Source organism: Aethalodelphis obliquidens, unplaced genomic scaffold (assembly GCF_003676395.1).
Source record: "Aethalodelphis obliquidens isolate GAN/ISIS:26980383/991018 unplaced genomic scaffold, ASM367639v1 scaffold43, whole genome shotgun sequence".
Lineage (NCBI taxonomy): Eukaryota > Metazoa > Chordata > Mammalia > Artiodactyla > Delphinidae > Aethalodelphis > Aethalodelphis obliquidens.
In genome coordinates this window covers 13,753,171-13,766,848 of record NW_020837987.1, presented here as the reverse complement: position 1 = coordinate 13,766,848, position 13,678 = coordinate 13,753,171, and the positions used below count along the sequence as shown (strand labels likewise).

Genomic DNA, 13,678 nt, shown 5'->3' with positions numbered 1-13,678 from the left:
AGAACTGAGGTGGGAATGTGAAAAGCCTCTCCAGGCACGAGAGGAGGAAAGGGAGTCTCCAGGATCCTAGGGAGGTGGGTGCTGGGGGTCTAGAATCACTGGGGATGGGGTGTTTGGGGTCCAGAGTCCTGAGTTCTCATGTCTGGGTGAAGGAGAGAGGTAGGTATTTGGGGAAGAGAGAGCTGGACTCCTGGGCTCTTGATAGTGACGAAAGCTGGAAACAGGCTGCTGGGTCCCTAGCAAGTGTTGGTGCTGGAATTCGGGCTGCCTGGGCCAGGGGAAAATTTAAAGCTTAAGATCAGGTGTTGAAGGGAAGAGTCCATTGGGATGTTGGGTCTGGGTCCTGACTCCTCATTTTGCTTCTCCAGGATGTCTCAGGAGAATGACACATGGAAGAAAGAGTGAGTGGGGGAAATGAGATGGGCAGGGGTGGAGATGGGGGTGCAAGGGGGAGCTCAAAGTCTGATTATGCCCACACCTACTCAGCTCTGGTCTCATAATGATGTTTGCAGGTTCAGCACCATTGGCCTTGCAGGAAGGGCCTGGGGGCTTGGATTTCTGGGTCCTACCTAAAGGGAGGGAGCTATAAATGAGGACTCCTGGGTCTGAAAGAGGAAGGGATGGGGGGTTTGAGTCCTGGGACAGGAGGGGCCTGGGATCTCTGACTCCTGGATTCTAGACAGGCCAGTGCTGTGAGAAAGAGCTTCAGAACTGGTGGAGCAGGCTCAGGTTCTGCCTCTTCTGTGTCCTCACAAATGTTCAGAACCCTAAGTTGGTCAGGGGGAAGAAGGGGAGGGGCTCTTGGGCAACCAGGGTGCCCTGCTTGCTGTCACTGTGAACCTGCACCTCTCTCAGGGCCCTGGGGGATGAGCTTGCCGCCATGAGGCTGCAGAAGCTGGAACAGCAGGTACTGTGCTCGGGAATCCTGCCACCCCCGACTCTTCCATCTTCCATACCTCCCCAGGGGCCCCACCCCCAGGACTTGCTCTGGGACTCCTGGTCCTCGTTGGTTCTGTCGGAGCCTCAAGTTTTGCAATTGGGAAGTGAGAAAATAGGAATTTGGGATCTCAAGTAGCAAACCTTGGTGATGAGACTCCAAAATTTCTAAGGAACAAGGGTTCTGGAGAGCAGGACTCCTAGGTCCTGGGGGAGGAGGGGCCTGGGAGCCAGGACTCCTGGATCTAAGGAAGGAGTTGCTGAGGGACTGAAGGCCTGGAACTCTCCCACCGACGCAGGACGCCCCTTGCCCCAGGCCCTTTCACCCATGTCTTCTGGTCCGGTTCCAACCCTCCCATTCCCGCCCATACACCCTTTTCCCGCTCGCGCAGCGGCGGTTGTTTGAGATGAAGCAGCGACGGAAGCGCCAAGAGCCCCTCATGGTTCAGGCCAATCCTGACGCTTCCCTGCGGCCCCGGCGACCGCGGCAGCGGGAGGAGCGCTTCTCGGGTGACAGCGGTGAGGAAAGGTTCCCAGGGTCGGGCAGGAGCACAGCCCTGGAGGGAGGGGTCTGTGGGAGTGCGGAGCCTAAAGGGCTTAGACGGGAAGGGCCTGGCGGAGCCCTGGTGCGGGGACTTGTAGAGCACGAGAGCGGGGCCTGACAGAACCCTTGGGTGGAGCCCAGGAGAGCCTGAGTGCAGGGCCTGTGAGGGCCCAGGGGAAGGACCTGTGAGAGTTCGGGGGCGGGGTCAGGGAGAGCGCGGGTGCGGGGTGTGGTGCAACTAGAGGTGGGGCCCGAAAGAGTCCTGTGATTGGGCTTGTTAGAGCTCCGGGGCGGAGCCTGGGGCAGCTGGGGACCGCCCAGAAAGTGCTGGGGCGGGGCCTGGAAAAGCTCCGGGTTGCAGTTAGGCAGAAGAAACCTCACTGCTGAAGTAGGCGAAGCCCGAGGGCTGGGACTGGGTTATTTAGAGCCGAGGTACTGGAGAGCCCGCGTGAGATTGTTTACACGCGGAATCGAGACAATTTAGCGGTAGGGCTGTGCTTGTTTGAGTCTTGGGATGGAGATAGGGTCCTGAGTGGGTCTTGGGGGTTTGGGTAGTCAGTTAATCAGGGAAGATATCTCGGAGACCAGTGAGGAGGCGGATCTTCTCAGATGACCGGAATTTGTACATCGTGTTAATGGGCCTCGCCGTACCTTCTCCCAGGCCCCGGGAACCCTTTCCTTCAGGAGAACGTGCCAGAGACACATCTGCGCCCTGGTGCCCGCAGTGTCCTGAGCACCGTGAGCTGCGGTGGAGATGGCAGTGGCGACCGTGGACCCCTGGTATCGCCGACAGAAAGAGGTAATCTCAAATCCCTGGGCCGCCTATACACTGGAACTCCACTCCCACTAGAACCCAGGAGTCTGGAACCTCAGTCCTTGCTCTCCAAAGGACCCCCAGGGGCCCCGTTTCCTTCACACCAAGGAGTCCAGGTCCTGAACCTTCTCCTTCTCCAACACGCAAGAATCTGAATCTCCAGCCCTCTCCTCCCCCAGTATTCAGAAATCCCAGTCTCCAGACCCGCCCCCCCCCATCCTGATTACCAGGCAGTTCCGATCTCGAGTTGGAGGAAGTCTCCGTGGAGGATATTCCTGCCTCACCACCTCCTTATGAAGAGCCTCCGGGGACTCGGCGCAGGGGTTGGCCAGCCCGCCAACGACCTGGTAATTTCTGGGACATTGGGTGAAATCTGGTCCCCTGGTCCATGTGGCAAATCCTCCCCCTTTTTGGTAACAGCTTTGTCGAGATATATTTCACATACTATACAATTCACTCATTTAAAGTTTACAATTCCATGGTTTTCAGTATATTTACCAAGATGTGCAACAATTACCACAATGAATTCTAGAACATTATCATCACCCACAAAAGAAAGCCCTATACCTTTTATCAGTCAACCCCCCCACACACAATTTCTCCCAGACCTAAGTAACCACTAATCTAATTTCTGTCTCTTTAGATTTGCCTATTTTGGATATTTCTATATTCATATGTAGAATAATACAGTATATAATCGTTTGTGATTGACTTCTTTTGCTTAGCATGCTTTCAATGTTCACCTATGTTGTAGCATTATCAGTATTTCATTCCTTTTTATTTCTTAATATTCCACTGTGGTGACATTTCCTTTTATTCTCATGACATGATCAACGATTTCAATAACAGGACTCTGGGTTACCACTCCAAACTTCGCTCCCTCCTCCCGGATGCTCTTTGTGGGACATGGGAAAGAGAGGACTCTAACTACTCCCTGTCCTTAGATCCAGAGAGCAGTCAAAGACAGTAGGGTTCGGAAACCCAGGGGTTCTGGCCTTCTCCAGCTAGCACTGATGACCTTGTCCCGAGCTCCTGGGACCCAGGTGTCCTGAGCTCAGTCTTCTTCGGGCTTCTTCCACCCTTTAGGGGGCAGTGCTGAGGACGAGAGCGAATCCCAGGATGTTGGAGATGAACACGAGGTGCCCAGTCCGAGACCAAACCCTGGAATGGTTGGTGACGGGGGCCATGGAGACTTAGCCTCCAACAAGGTGGGAGGTGGCACAGGCAATAAGGACATAGGAGGAGGAGGGCTAGTTTCGGACTCTAGTGGGGACGGGACTCTAAAATTCTGCAGCCCAGTCAAGGGCCCTTTTTACTGGTGAGTGGAACCTGTTATGTTTGGGCTAGCAGAGGCGCACCATTTATTGAGTCAATCTAGAGGATTTGAATTGATGTGAGTATATACATTAAAACCCAGCCCCTCGAAAGGCAGCGAGCTTTGGAAAGGGTGAGAAAGGGCCAACTGGCCCTCACTTTGCTACTGATGAAAGTGAGATAGTTTCAGTTGAGTAGACCCAATGAACATTGGTATTAGAGGAATGGGCAATGCTTTCAAAGGCATTCTCCAATCGGTAGGTGGAATGGGTGTGGCTGCAGAGGGAGGCTAATGGTGCTGGCCAATCAACACTTGAAGAGGGCTTGGTGGGGTGGGCCCCTTGAATGTACTGGCCAATCAGAAAGTGGCTTAGATGCTTGACCAATAGACAGAAAACTCGGTCGAAAGAGGGCGTAACCCTGAGTTGGAATGGCCAATCGCTAGTTGGCAAGGCGTTGGGGGGGGGAGGGCGGGTCTCGGCTGTCCCTCAACTTGAATTTGGCACGTGGGCTAGGGCGAAGACCTGCAAGAGAAGAAAGAGGAGTCGGAGTCTACAGTGAGGAACTTCCCATGGGCGACCGACGAAGAGGTGTCCGAGGCCCCGGAAGGCGCGGGCGGCGCGGGCAACAGCGATGTGGGGAGCTCGCTCCGCTGGCCTCCCCGCGCCCCAGGCCCTCGGCTGGGCGAGGACATGGAAGCGTATGTGCTGCGGCCAGCGCTGCGCGGTCGCACGGTGCAGTGTCACATCAGCCGCGACAAGCGCGGGGTAGACAAGGGCATGTTCCCTTTCTACTATCTCTACCTGGAGGCGGCCGACGGCCGAAAGGTGCGGTCTGGTAGCCTCGGAAGCAAGTCCCACCTCCCAAGGGCAAGTCCCGCCCCTTTCTGAGCGAGGTTAAGACTTAGGCGAATCCAGGCCTTGCTCGTCATTGAACTAGGACTAGTCAGCTCCAGCGCCAAGTCCTGCCTTTCACAGCACTAGGATTCTTTCCTCTCAGAGCCCGATAGGCCCTCCCGATCCCATAATCCAGCCCTGTCCACTCTCGAGTTGGGCCCGCCTTTCTCAAGGCTAGGCCGCGCCCTGTCGGAAGGTCCCAAGCCCCACCCCTTACAGACCCTCGTGAGGTACTGGCCTCATCTTTTGCGATCCAAGTCTGGTCCCTCAGTGAGCCTTCTGTGTTATCAGGCCCCACCCAATCCTGGGACAGGCCCCGCCTCTCAGGAGCCAAGCCCCTTGCTTCGTGGATTTTCCACCCAAAGCCAAGCGACTCCCCTCTCAGTCTGGCCATTCCTGTCTCAAGTGTGGCCGCTTCTCCTCAATTACTCATTCTCTCCCAGAAAGAGGCTTTTCCCCTACTCAGTGCCAGACCTGGTTTTTCCCCGATGAAACACGTACTGAAGTCCTGCTGCGATGTTCCAAGTGAGGCTCTTCCCTATTCTCCAAAGCCAGGCCCTGCCTGCCAGTCAGGCTCGCCCCTCCCTGGGCTCAGCCCCAACCCTGAACCCAATGGCCGAAGGAATAAGAGGCAGATATTAAGATGTGAAATGGGGCTTCCCTGGTGGCGCAGTGGTTGAGAGTCCGCCTGCCGATGCAGGGGACACGGGTTCGTGCCCCGGTCCGGGAAGATCCCGCGTGCCGCGGAGCGGCTGGGCCCGTAAGCCATGGCCGCTGAGCCTGCGCGTCCGGAGCCTGTGCTCCGCAACGGGAGAGGCCACAACAGTGAGAGGCCCGCGTACCGCGAAAAAAAAAAAAGATGTGAAATGAAGCTCCCCATTCAGGACCCAGCTGATGACTTCCTTCAGTGAGAACCGCATCTCCCAGCAAGCCTTGGGACGCTTATTGCTCCATTACCCTTTCCTCTGTCTTGGGGACCTGGTGTTTCCTTGTCTTTGGACCCCTCGCCCTAGCCAAATACCAGAAATCGATTCTAATGGGCTGTTTCTCACATCCACAGCACTTCCTTCTGGCTGGGCGCAAGAGAAAAAGGAGCAAAACCTCTAATTACCTCGTCTCCCTGGACCCCACAGACCTATCTCGGGATGGGGAAAATTTTGTGGGCAAAGTCAGGTGGGCAGAGTCCTGATGTGTGTGATAAACAGGTGGCAGAGGGCCGGGGGTTGGGGGGGAAGGGGACAATTGAACTACATTTCCCAGCGGGCTGTAGAGTACAAGTTCCACCTGCCCTACAATTTTTTCTCTTGGGGACTGATGGGTTTTGTAGTTCTTCAAGTTGCGACCCCAGGGTGGTTGGGAATAGAACTGAAGGCTTTGGAGCAGAGGCTGGCATTTAAGACATTTGACTTCTTGAGAGACACGGGGCTGGCATTCCTAAGTTCCTGTGGGAGAAGAGGGCTGGGATATGTGAGTTCTTTTGTCTTGGAAGGGCGTTCCTAAAGGGCCAAGGCAGGAGGCTAAAATCATGGCTCACCAAAGAAAGAGAGGGCGCTGGGACTAGATACATGGAACATGGGACATGAATCTTTTGTAGAGGATTGATTGGAAGAGTTCATGAGATGACATGGGAAAGCAGTTAATGTAAAATAGGAATAATTATTATGTTTATCTGACCACTTCCCTCCTGGAGCAGATCTAATGTCTTGGGCACCAAATTCACCATCTTCGACAATGGGGTGAATCCAGAAAGGAAGAATTTTGTCCCAGAGACTGCTCGGATCAGGGAGGAGCTGGGGGCTGTGTGTTATGTGAGTGTCTGGGAGACGAGAGAGAGTGGAGCAGGACGGTGGGGAGGGAGAAAGAAGAAGGCCAAATGGAGCATACTACCCTCAGGAGACCAACATCTTGGGATTCCGAGGGCCCCGGAAAATGACTGTGATCATTCCAGGAATCGACGCCCAGAACCAGAGAATCAGTGTCCAGCCACAAAATGTGAGTCCGCCAAGGTTGAGTCTCTGGGTCAATGGGGAGGAAGGGCTGGGGGACCGGCCATAGGTCCTAAGGGGAGAGGGAGCCGATGGACTGCATAAGGTCATATATGAAGCCGGGAGGACTGTGTCAGACTTGTTTCTCAGGAAGGAGAGCCTAGGGACTCAAAATTCTGCGTCTGGAGGAAAAAAGCTTGTTGGTAGTTGGTTAACCACGTCCCCACTTTACCCTCTAGGAACAGGAGTCGCTATTGAGTCGCCTCCAACGGGGGGCCAACCAGGGGCTGGTCCTGCTGCAAAATAAAGCCCCATCGTGGAGCGACGAGAGCGGCGCCTACGTGCTCAATTTTCATGGTCGCGTCACTAGGACCTCGATCAAGAACTTCCAGATCGTGCATCCGGATGACCGTGAGTTCCTAGGAACTGGTTTACCTGGGCAAGGGAGCAGGACAAGAACTACTTCTCCCATTAGCACTTGAGCGTTTTTCTAGGCAGGGCCGACTCCGCGCTATTGCAAAGCCTATTGGGAAGTGTAGTTTACAAGGCCCTCTGCCATATAAACTGCACTTCCGGAGGATTCCGCGCATAGTGAGGGCGCCGCACAGCCTCTCGGGAGTCGTAGTTCTCGCGGCTCAGAGGCCCGCGGCAGGGAAATGACACCCGCTCCCCTTAGTTCCTGACTTCCTTCTCAGCGGACTACCTGGTGCTCCAGTTCGGTCGCGTAGCCCCAGACACGTTCACCATGGACTTCCGCTTCCCACTGTGTCCACTCCAAGCCTTCGCCATCTGCTTGTCCAGTTTCGATGGGAAGCTGGCATGTGAGTAGTTCAATGAAATACTCTCATCAGCTTGTGTGCCTGCTCATTTGGAGAAAGGGCCCCAGCGTGCCTTCTTTTGTACCAGTTTACGAATAACCAACACTTATTAGACGCCGCCTGAGTGCCCCGTCCTGTGCTCTAGGCAGTGGGCTGTTCGGCAGCACTTGCTCTCCTGAAATCACAGTCCGATCATGGGGGATGGGTCTTAAACAACAAAAAAAATCAAAATGCTCGTCTGCTATGAATGAGGAAGGCACACAAGTTGGCTGGGTCAGAGCAAGATATCTCTTAAAAAAAAAAAATTTCATCTACATCTGAAGAATCACAAGGAACTAGCTGAGCCAGAGGGGTCAGGGACGGGAACAGACAGTAGCCACAGCTCATACAGAGGTCTTAAGGTAGAAGGGGGCTTGGTCGGTTTGGGAATGAAAGGATAGTGTAGCAGGAGCCTGGGGAACCAATGGGGAGGGACAAGGTGTGAGGCTCGATAGGGTGCAGGATGTTTGGACCATTCTTTTTTTTTTTTAATTAACTAATTAATTTTATTTATTTATTAATTTTATTTTTTATTTTTGGCTGTGTTGGGTCTTCATTGCTGTGCGCCGGCTTTCTCTAGTTGTGGCAAGCAGGGGCTACTCTTCGTTGTGGTGCATGGGCTTCTCATCCCGGTGGCTTCTCTTGTTGCGGAGCATGGGCTCTGGCCACATGGGCTTCAGTAGTTGCGGCACGCAGGCTCAGTAGTTGTGGCATGTAGGCTCTAGAACGCAGGCTCAGTAGTTGTGGTGCACGGGCTTAGTTGCTCCATGGCATGTGGGATCTTCCCAGACCAGGGCTCGAACCCGAACCCGTGTGCCCTGCATTGGCAGGCAGATTCTTAACCACTGAGTCACCAGGGAAGCCCCCCACCCCCCACCCCCGGCCACTTTTGTTTGAACTGCTGTGAAGAGTTCTAAGCTGGTGAGGTAAAGTAGGATGGGTAATTGGAAGACATCCATGAGAGTGAGAATAAATACTAGCCAACACTTATGTTATTTGACAAACATTGTTTTAATTATGACTTCCTTTGGGGCCTTACAAACTCATAAGGTATGTGCAATTGTTAGCCGCATTTTACAGATAAGGAAACTGAGTCTGGACACATGATTTATAAATGTGAAATCAGGCCCACTCATAAATGTGAAAGCCTTGAGGAACTCACCACATCTGCCAGTAGGAGGATGAGTCTTTGTATTCCAAGGACACACAGAAAACTGGAGCTTAACCCTTTTTTGGTGAGTCCAGTTCCCAGCTGCCTTGGGGAGATAACTGTCCGGGGTTTAATCAAATATAGGTGGAAGCCAAAGAAAAACGACAAAAGCCACCAGTCCTTAGTTCAAAAGAAGCCTCAGAATGGGAAGAGGGATGATAGGAAATGTAATTTATCCTCTATTGAGAGGCTCGCCTTTATGCTGTTCTCTCGCAACTGTTTTGGGGACCCAGGAATAGTGGATGGTGTCAGTTCAGACACACACGGAGACGCTGCTCACTATGAAAAGCTTTATTCCTTATATAAATCAACACTTAAAAATAAATAGTTAATAACACGAAAACTACTTCATCTTAGCCACGCCTCCCACTGAGGTCCAGGCAAGGAGACACACAGGGAGGAGATGGAGAGGCCAGAATGTGGCTCAAAGGTGTGGTCTGCATGGGGACATGGGTAAGGTCGGGGTAGGGGCAGGTATGGTGGCCAGAGAAGTGGGAGGGTTCCCGAGGCGTGCCCAGGCCCTGGCCCGGGCGGCAGGGGTGAGGTAGGGACGCAGCTCCTCTTGGGCTTGGGCGATGCGTCGGGCAAAGCGGCTGCGATCCCGGGCGAACTGCTCCCAGGGGCCTCTACGGGCGGCCTGGGCGGGTCCCGCCCAGACAGCCAGGAGATGGACGGAGACCTTCTCAGAGAAGCGCACCTGGAGATGGACCGTCACAGACATGGGGAGACACAGAGATACAGACACAATATACAAACGGCCACAGGTTGCGGGGTGTGGGGAGAGGCAGGGAGACAGAGAGAGAGAACCAAACAAAAATTAGCTGCACAACAGCGCTTGTTATCTGGCTAGTCATTCACCCACCAGCGGATCCTCCATCTGACTCACTGAAGATGGAGGTAATTCCCTGGGGTTGACATCAGCACAGCTGCTCCTTCATCCCACAAGGGCCCAGCCTCTTGCAAAGGATTGCATTACAGTGAACACAGCCGTCCCAACGGAGCTCACATGCAACCCTCTGCAACACGGGGGACCCAGGAATCGGGGCCTCCAGCCCTTTGGCCCCCAGGCCCAGGAGTTTCAGCTCCCAGCCCTCTCCTCGCTAACCTCAAGAATCTGAGCCCTCAGCACCCACCTTTCTGGTCTTCAGGGGAGGCTCAGGGTCCCGATGCCTGGTGGGGGTTTCTGCAGACTTGAGGCGCATTTGCAGACGGAGGGGCAGCCGAGGAGGAGCCCAAGGAGGTGGGGCCTTCTCTCCAGGTAAATAGATGGCCACTCGGAAGGGGCAGGGCTCAGCTTCTCCCCACTCTGTGGCAGCTTCCCCTCCCTCTGTTTCCTCTCCAGGCTGATATATCCGGTCCCTGAAGAGGGCACTCTGGGTCTGAAGGGAGGGACTTGGTTCCAAGTCAGCTGCTTCTGATTCATCATCTTCATCCTCATTCTCACCCTCACACTCAGTTTCCTCCTCTGTGTCCTCTCCTGGTCGGTACACCCAGGCCCTCAGGAAGGCACTTGTGTGTGGGATGGAAGAGGAAGCCTCAGCTTCTCCTGAATCACTGTCCTCCTCCTCCTCTTCCTCCTCTGTGATCTCACTGGATTGGTGCTGCCAGGTCCTGAGCAGGGGGCTCTGGGCTGGAACTGGGGAGTGTGGCTCTGGGTCAGCTTCTCCTTTCTCAGCTTTTATGGGCTTCTCCTCCTCAGGCTCCTCTCCTGACCAACACTCCCAGGCCCTGAGGTGGGAGCCTGCAGATGGGGGGCAAATGGAGGTCTTCGTGGCTGCTTTATTCTCTGTTCTTTCTTCCTCTGTGGCTCCATCCACGGGGCAGCACACCCAAGCTCTGGGCTTGGATCCCAGAGCTAAGGGAGAGGCAGATGTTCTAGGAGCTTCTTTATTTACAGCTTCTTCATCATCCTCCTCTTCCTCCACCCCTGGACAACATTCCCAGGGTGATGGAGGAAAAGAGAACGTGATCACTTCTTCATCTTCAGTAACCCCTTCTTCCTTAGATTCCTCCTCCCCAGGAAGGTCTTGCAGGGATGTTACCAGAAGGCTGGGGCACAGGGGAGCAGGCTGGCCATCCATAAATTCACTTCCCTGCTCTCTAGGGATACTGGTTGCTTCTTCCCTGCCATACTCTTCGTCATCATTATCTGAAAGTCCCCAGGCTTCAAGAAGAGAACACTTGGTTTCCAGGTCAGGGCAGGCCCCCCGGGATGCTTCTCCATCCTTCTCAGCTGCTCCACTGTCTCCAGTCTCCTCTTGAGGGTGCCTGCCCTTGGGGGCATGGTGAGTGGCCAGAGAAGCCTTAGCTTCTCCCTCCGGGACAGCTTCTCCCTGATCTGTTCCGGTTACTGCTTCCACCAACCAGGGCTCTGGAGATCTTGGGCCTCTCAGGTGGCTCCAGGCCCAGCTGAGAAGGCCCACCAGCGGGGACACGAGGTAGAAGGGGTGGGTATCCCTCCAGGGGGCAGGCTGATGGGGCACTTGGCCTGGGGCCATCTGTCTGGACTGGAAAAAAGGGAGAAAAAAAAGGAATCAAGTGGGGTTTCCCTGGTGGCGCAGTGGTTGAGAGTCCTCCTGCCGATGCAGGGGACACGGCTTCGTGCCCCGGTCCGGGAAGATCCCACATGCCGCGGAGCGGCTGGGCCCGTGAGCCATGGCCGCTGAGCCTGCGCTCCGCAACGGGAGAAGCCACAACAGTGAGAGGCCCGCGTACCGCAAAAAAAAAAAAAAAAAAAGGAATCAAGTTTAGAAGCCATTTAGGGGATAGTATCAGAGGATGACCCTGAGTCATAGCAACGGAAACAGTAACACAAATAGCAACAGGAGAGTCCCTGCCCCACATTCCTTTCTGATCCCAGCCACTCCCATCTCTGTCCCTTGTTTCGCCACCTCTTCTCTCAATACCCAAGAGTCTGGGTCTCAACAAGCCCCTAGCCCCATCTGCTCTCACCCATTAAGTCCTAGTCCCAAGAAGAGAGAACACAGGTCCTCTACTTGCTTCTCTTGGGGACAAAGTCCTGGTCCCTGCTTCTCGCCCCCTCCTGAGGATTGACAAATCAGACCCCCATCACCCTCCTCCCTCGGAGACTCAAAAATTCCGATCCCCAGATGGTTCCTTCATTGGGGACCCAAGAGCCTGGCTCCCAGAACCCTCCTCCGTCTGGCTCAGGACTCCAAGTTCCCAATTCCTTCTGCTTCCGAAGTCTGAGCCCTAGGGTCCGTCCCACCCCTCCATACACAAGAGTTCAGGTTCCCAGGCCCTCCTTAGGACCCAGGAATCCGGGCCCCGAACCCTCCTATTTCGGAACCCTGAAGTCCGAGCTCCCTCCTCATGACTGACCAGCAGTCTGACCCCAGCCCCCAAACCCCTGGGGACCTAGGTGTTCCGACCCCCCAACTCACCGGCTCGGGACCGTGCGTCACCCTGGGGGCAGGAGCGCCGGCTGGGGCTGCCGCAAGCGATCACAGGTTCGGACGGCTCGGGAGGCCAGCGCGTTCATCTCGCCCTCCGGCGTTGGGCTCAGGGACTCAAGTTGTCACCGGCTGCTGCAAGTGCTGTCGCGACAAACGGGCGCGGGATCGTGCCGGGAGACGCAAAAAGACAAACAAGTGGGAAACTAAGCGGGTTTGCGCTGACGCTACCCGCAGGGCTTTTATAGGCCAACGCTGCCGGACGTGCTAACGCCAAGAGGGGAGGCGGGGTTTCGAAACGTAAACGTGAGGATCTGAACGGAAAACAAGGTTGGACTTCTCGCGGAGATTCCGGGCTTTGTGACGTCACGGCGGCGGCGGCGTTTCCAAGCGTGGCCACGCCCCAAGCAAGAGAGCTATCTCTCAAACGCGTGAACTGCTTAAGCAGTGAGGGAGCTCGCGTAACCCCTGTTGCAGACAGATGCCTCCCCCCTTATTTAACCAGCAGGCCCCCCTCTAGAGTCTCCCACTTTCCCATCCGGTCGGTTTCCTACCCGGTGTGGGAGAGTATTATTGTTTCCATTTCACGGATGGGGAAACTGAGGCTTGGGAATGAAATCACTTGCTCAGGGTGGTCACAGCAGAGTCTAGATTCATTGCAAAAAAGACAGAATGTGTAAGCCCCCTGAAGGCGGGCACCTTGCATAGCTCACTGCCTGGCACATAGTAGGTGCTCAACAAATATGTGGTGAGGGGATACGAAACCAGAAACTCGGACCCCTTCCCTGTCTCAGGCACAAGGTTCCACTCTTAGGTTTCACCTGCTTCAAATTTGTACAAAACCTCTGCTTACACAAACTGAAATTCTGGCTGGGGAGCACCAACGGAACCTCATGGGAGAGTGGGGTCTTCTGCCACAAATTCCAGGCCCAGGGACACAATCCCAGTCCCGCCGCACCACCCACCCCTGACCTGGTCCGTAATGTTTTCCCTCAAAATACACCCAGAACCCGTGTCTCCCTCCTGAGGGGGTCAACCTCAGTCTAGAAGAGAATTTTCATCTGAATCTGAGGTGGAGATTGACACTGGCCATTTGACCATTCTCTCGCCAGCACCCAGGGATCAGGGGCCACTCCCTCCTCACTGGAGGTCCATCCACTTAAAGCCACACTTCCAGACCCCCAGCTCTATTCACAGCTCCGGAGTCCTGACTCCTAGCTCACACCTTCCCAGATACCCTGGAGTCTCAGCCCCCACCCCTTCCGAGATCCTAGCCATCTCCTTTCGGGGGAGGGGCGTGGTGCCCATGACTTAGGCCCCTGACTACCACCAGCCCACTGAGGCCCTGGAGTCCAGGCCCAGCTCCTACTCTCCAAACATTTAGAAATCCCAGCTTCAGCCTCTATGGGACCCTGGCTCCCCAGGCTCCAGCCCAACAGGGACCTAGGAATCGGGGAGGGGTGTGTGTGTGGCCCCTCAGCATGGGGTCAGCTGAGCCAGAGGTCAGGCTGTGGTGGGGAGGCCAGGAGGGGCGGGGTCAGCCGGGATTGGGAGGGGAGGCAGCCGCGTGGGCGGCTGGCAGACGGAGGGAAGGACCCGCAGAGAGGAAAGAGAAACTGGGAGAGCGGGGAAGAGAGAAAGTCAGAAGGGAAATCTGAGCGAGGAGGAAACAGTAGACGTGGAGGGCCACGGAGAAAGAGAAAGAGATT

The 13,678-nt window shown here is 55.1% G+C and overlaps 4 protein-coding genes across 15 annotated transcripts in view; 3 read left to right on the top strand and 1 right to left on the bottom strand.

Annotated features, from left to right (window-relative positions):
• The first annotated feature begins 880 nt into the window (after positions 1-880).
• On the top strand, positions 881-4,238 carry LOC113606256 (tubby-related protein 2-like). The gene is made up of 5 exons (XM_027080378.1): positions 881-907; positions 1,329-1,455; positions 2,115-2,279; positions 2,525-2,641; positions 3,381-4,238. The coding sequence occupies exons 1-5, from the start codon at positions 881-883 to the stop codon at positions 3,614-3,616; spliced, it is 672 nt and encodes a 223-aa protein (XP_026936179.1). The 3' UTR covers positions 3,617-4,238.
• Positions 4,239-5,334: 1,096 nt separating this feature from the next.
• TULP2 (TUB like protein 2) lies at positions 5,335-6,981 on the top strand. The gene is made up of 4 exons (XM_027080136.1): positions 5,335-5,677; positions 6,198-6,312; positions 6,398-6,496; positions 6,729-6,981. The coding sequence occupies exons 1-4, from the start codon at positions 5,541-5,543 to the stop codon at positions 6,969-6,971; spliced, it is 594 nt and encodes a 197-aa protein (XP_026935937.1). The 5' UTR covers positions 5,335-5,540; the 3' UTR covers positions 6,972-6,981.
• A 209-nt stretch (positions 6,982-7,190) lies between these two features.
• PLEKHA4 (pleckstrin homology domain containing A4) overlaps positions 7,191-13,678 on the top strand; it is a 32,170-nt gene continuing 25,682 nt past the window's right edge. For 6 of the 12 annotated variants that reach the window (XM_027080131.1, XM_027080125.1, XM_027080130.1 and 3 more), the window contains exon 1: positions 12,319-13,678. This exon is cut by the window's right edge. Coding sequence is in view for 6 of the 12 variants with exons in the window: in XM_027080126.1 (XP_026935927.1) it covers positions 7,235-7,310 (76 nt within the window). In the remaining 6 variants the exon portion in view is untranslated. Of the gene's footprint in view, positions 7,311-12,318 lie in introns of those variants that run through there. The other 6 variants (XM_027080132.1, XM_027080129.1, XM_027080128.1 and 3 more) reach the window with 2 other exon arrangements.
• Positions 8,414-12,152, bottom strand: PPP1R15A (protein phosphatase 1 regulatory subunit 15A). Its single transcript, XM_027080133.1, has 3 exons — positions 11,961-12,152; positions 9,690-11,063; positions 8,414-9,253 (listed from the first exon to the last, which is right to left on the bottom strand). The coding sequence occupies exons 2-3, from the start codon at positions 11,052-11,054 to the stop codon at positions 8,981-8,983; spliced, it is 1,638 nt and encodes a 545-aa protein (XP_026935934.1). The 5' UTR covers positions 11,055-11,063; positions 11,961-12,152; the 3' UTR covers positions 8,414-8,980.

Bases quoted from the DNA above. Each gene is read 5' to 3' on its own strand.
- LOC113606256 (XM_027080378.1), top strand. From the start codon at position 881: ATGAGGCTGCAGAAGCTGGAACAGCAG. The intron at 908-1,328 runs GTACTGTGCTCG...CCGCTCGCGCAG, and splicing joins TGCAGAAGCTGGAACAGCAG to CGGCGGTTGTTTGAGATGAA. The intron at 2,642-3,380 runs GTAATTTCTGGG...TCCACCCTTTAG, and splicing joins GCCAGCCCGCCAACGACCTG to GGGGCAGTGCTGAGGACGAG.
- TULP2 (XM_027080136.1), top strand. From the start codon at position 5,541: ATGGGCTGTTTCTCACATCCACAGCACTTCCTTCTGGCTGGGCGCAAG. The intron at 5,678-6,197 runs GTGGGCAGAGTC...CTCCTGGAGCAG, and splicing joins AATTTTGTGGGCAAAGTCAG to ATCTAATGTCTTGGGCACCA. The intron at 6,497-6,728 runs GTGAGTCCGCCA...TTTACCCTCTAG, and splicing joins TCAGTGTCCAGCCACAAAAT to GAACAGGAGTCGCTATTGAG.
- PPP1R15A (XM_027080133.1), bottom strand. From the start codon at position 11,054: ATGGCCCCAGGCCAAGTGCCCCATCAGCCTGCCCCCTGGAGGGATACC. The intron at 9,254-9,689 runs GTGGGTGCTGAG...GTCCATCTCCAG, and splicing joins CTCCCCTGAAGACCAGAAAG to GTGCGCTTCTCTGAGAAGGT.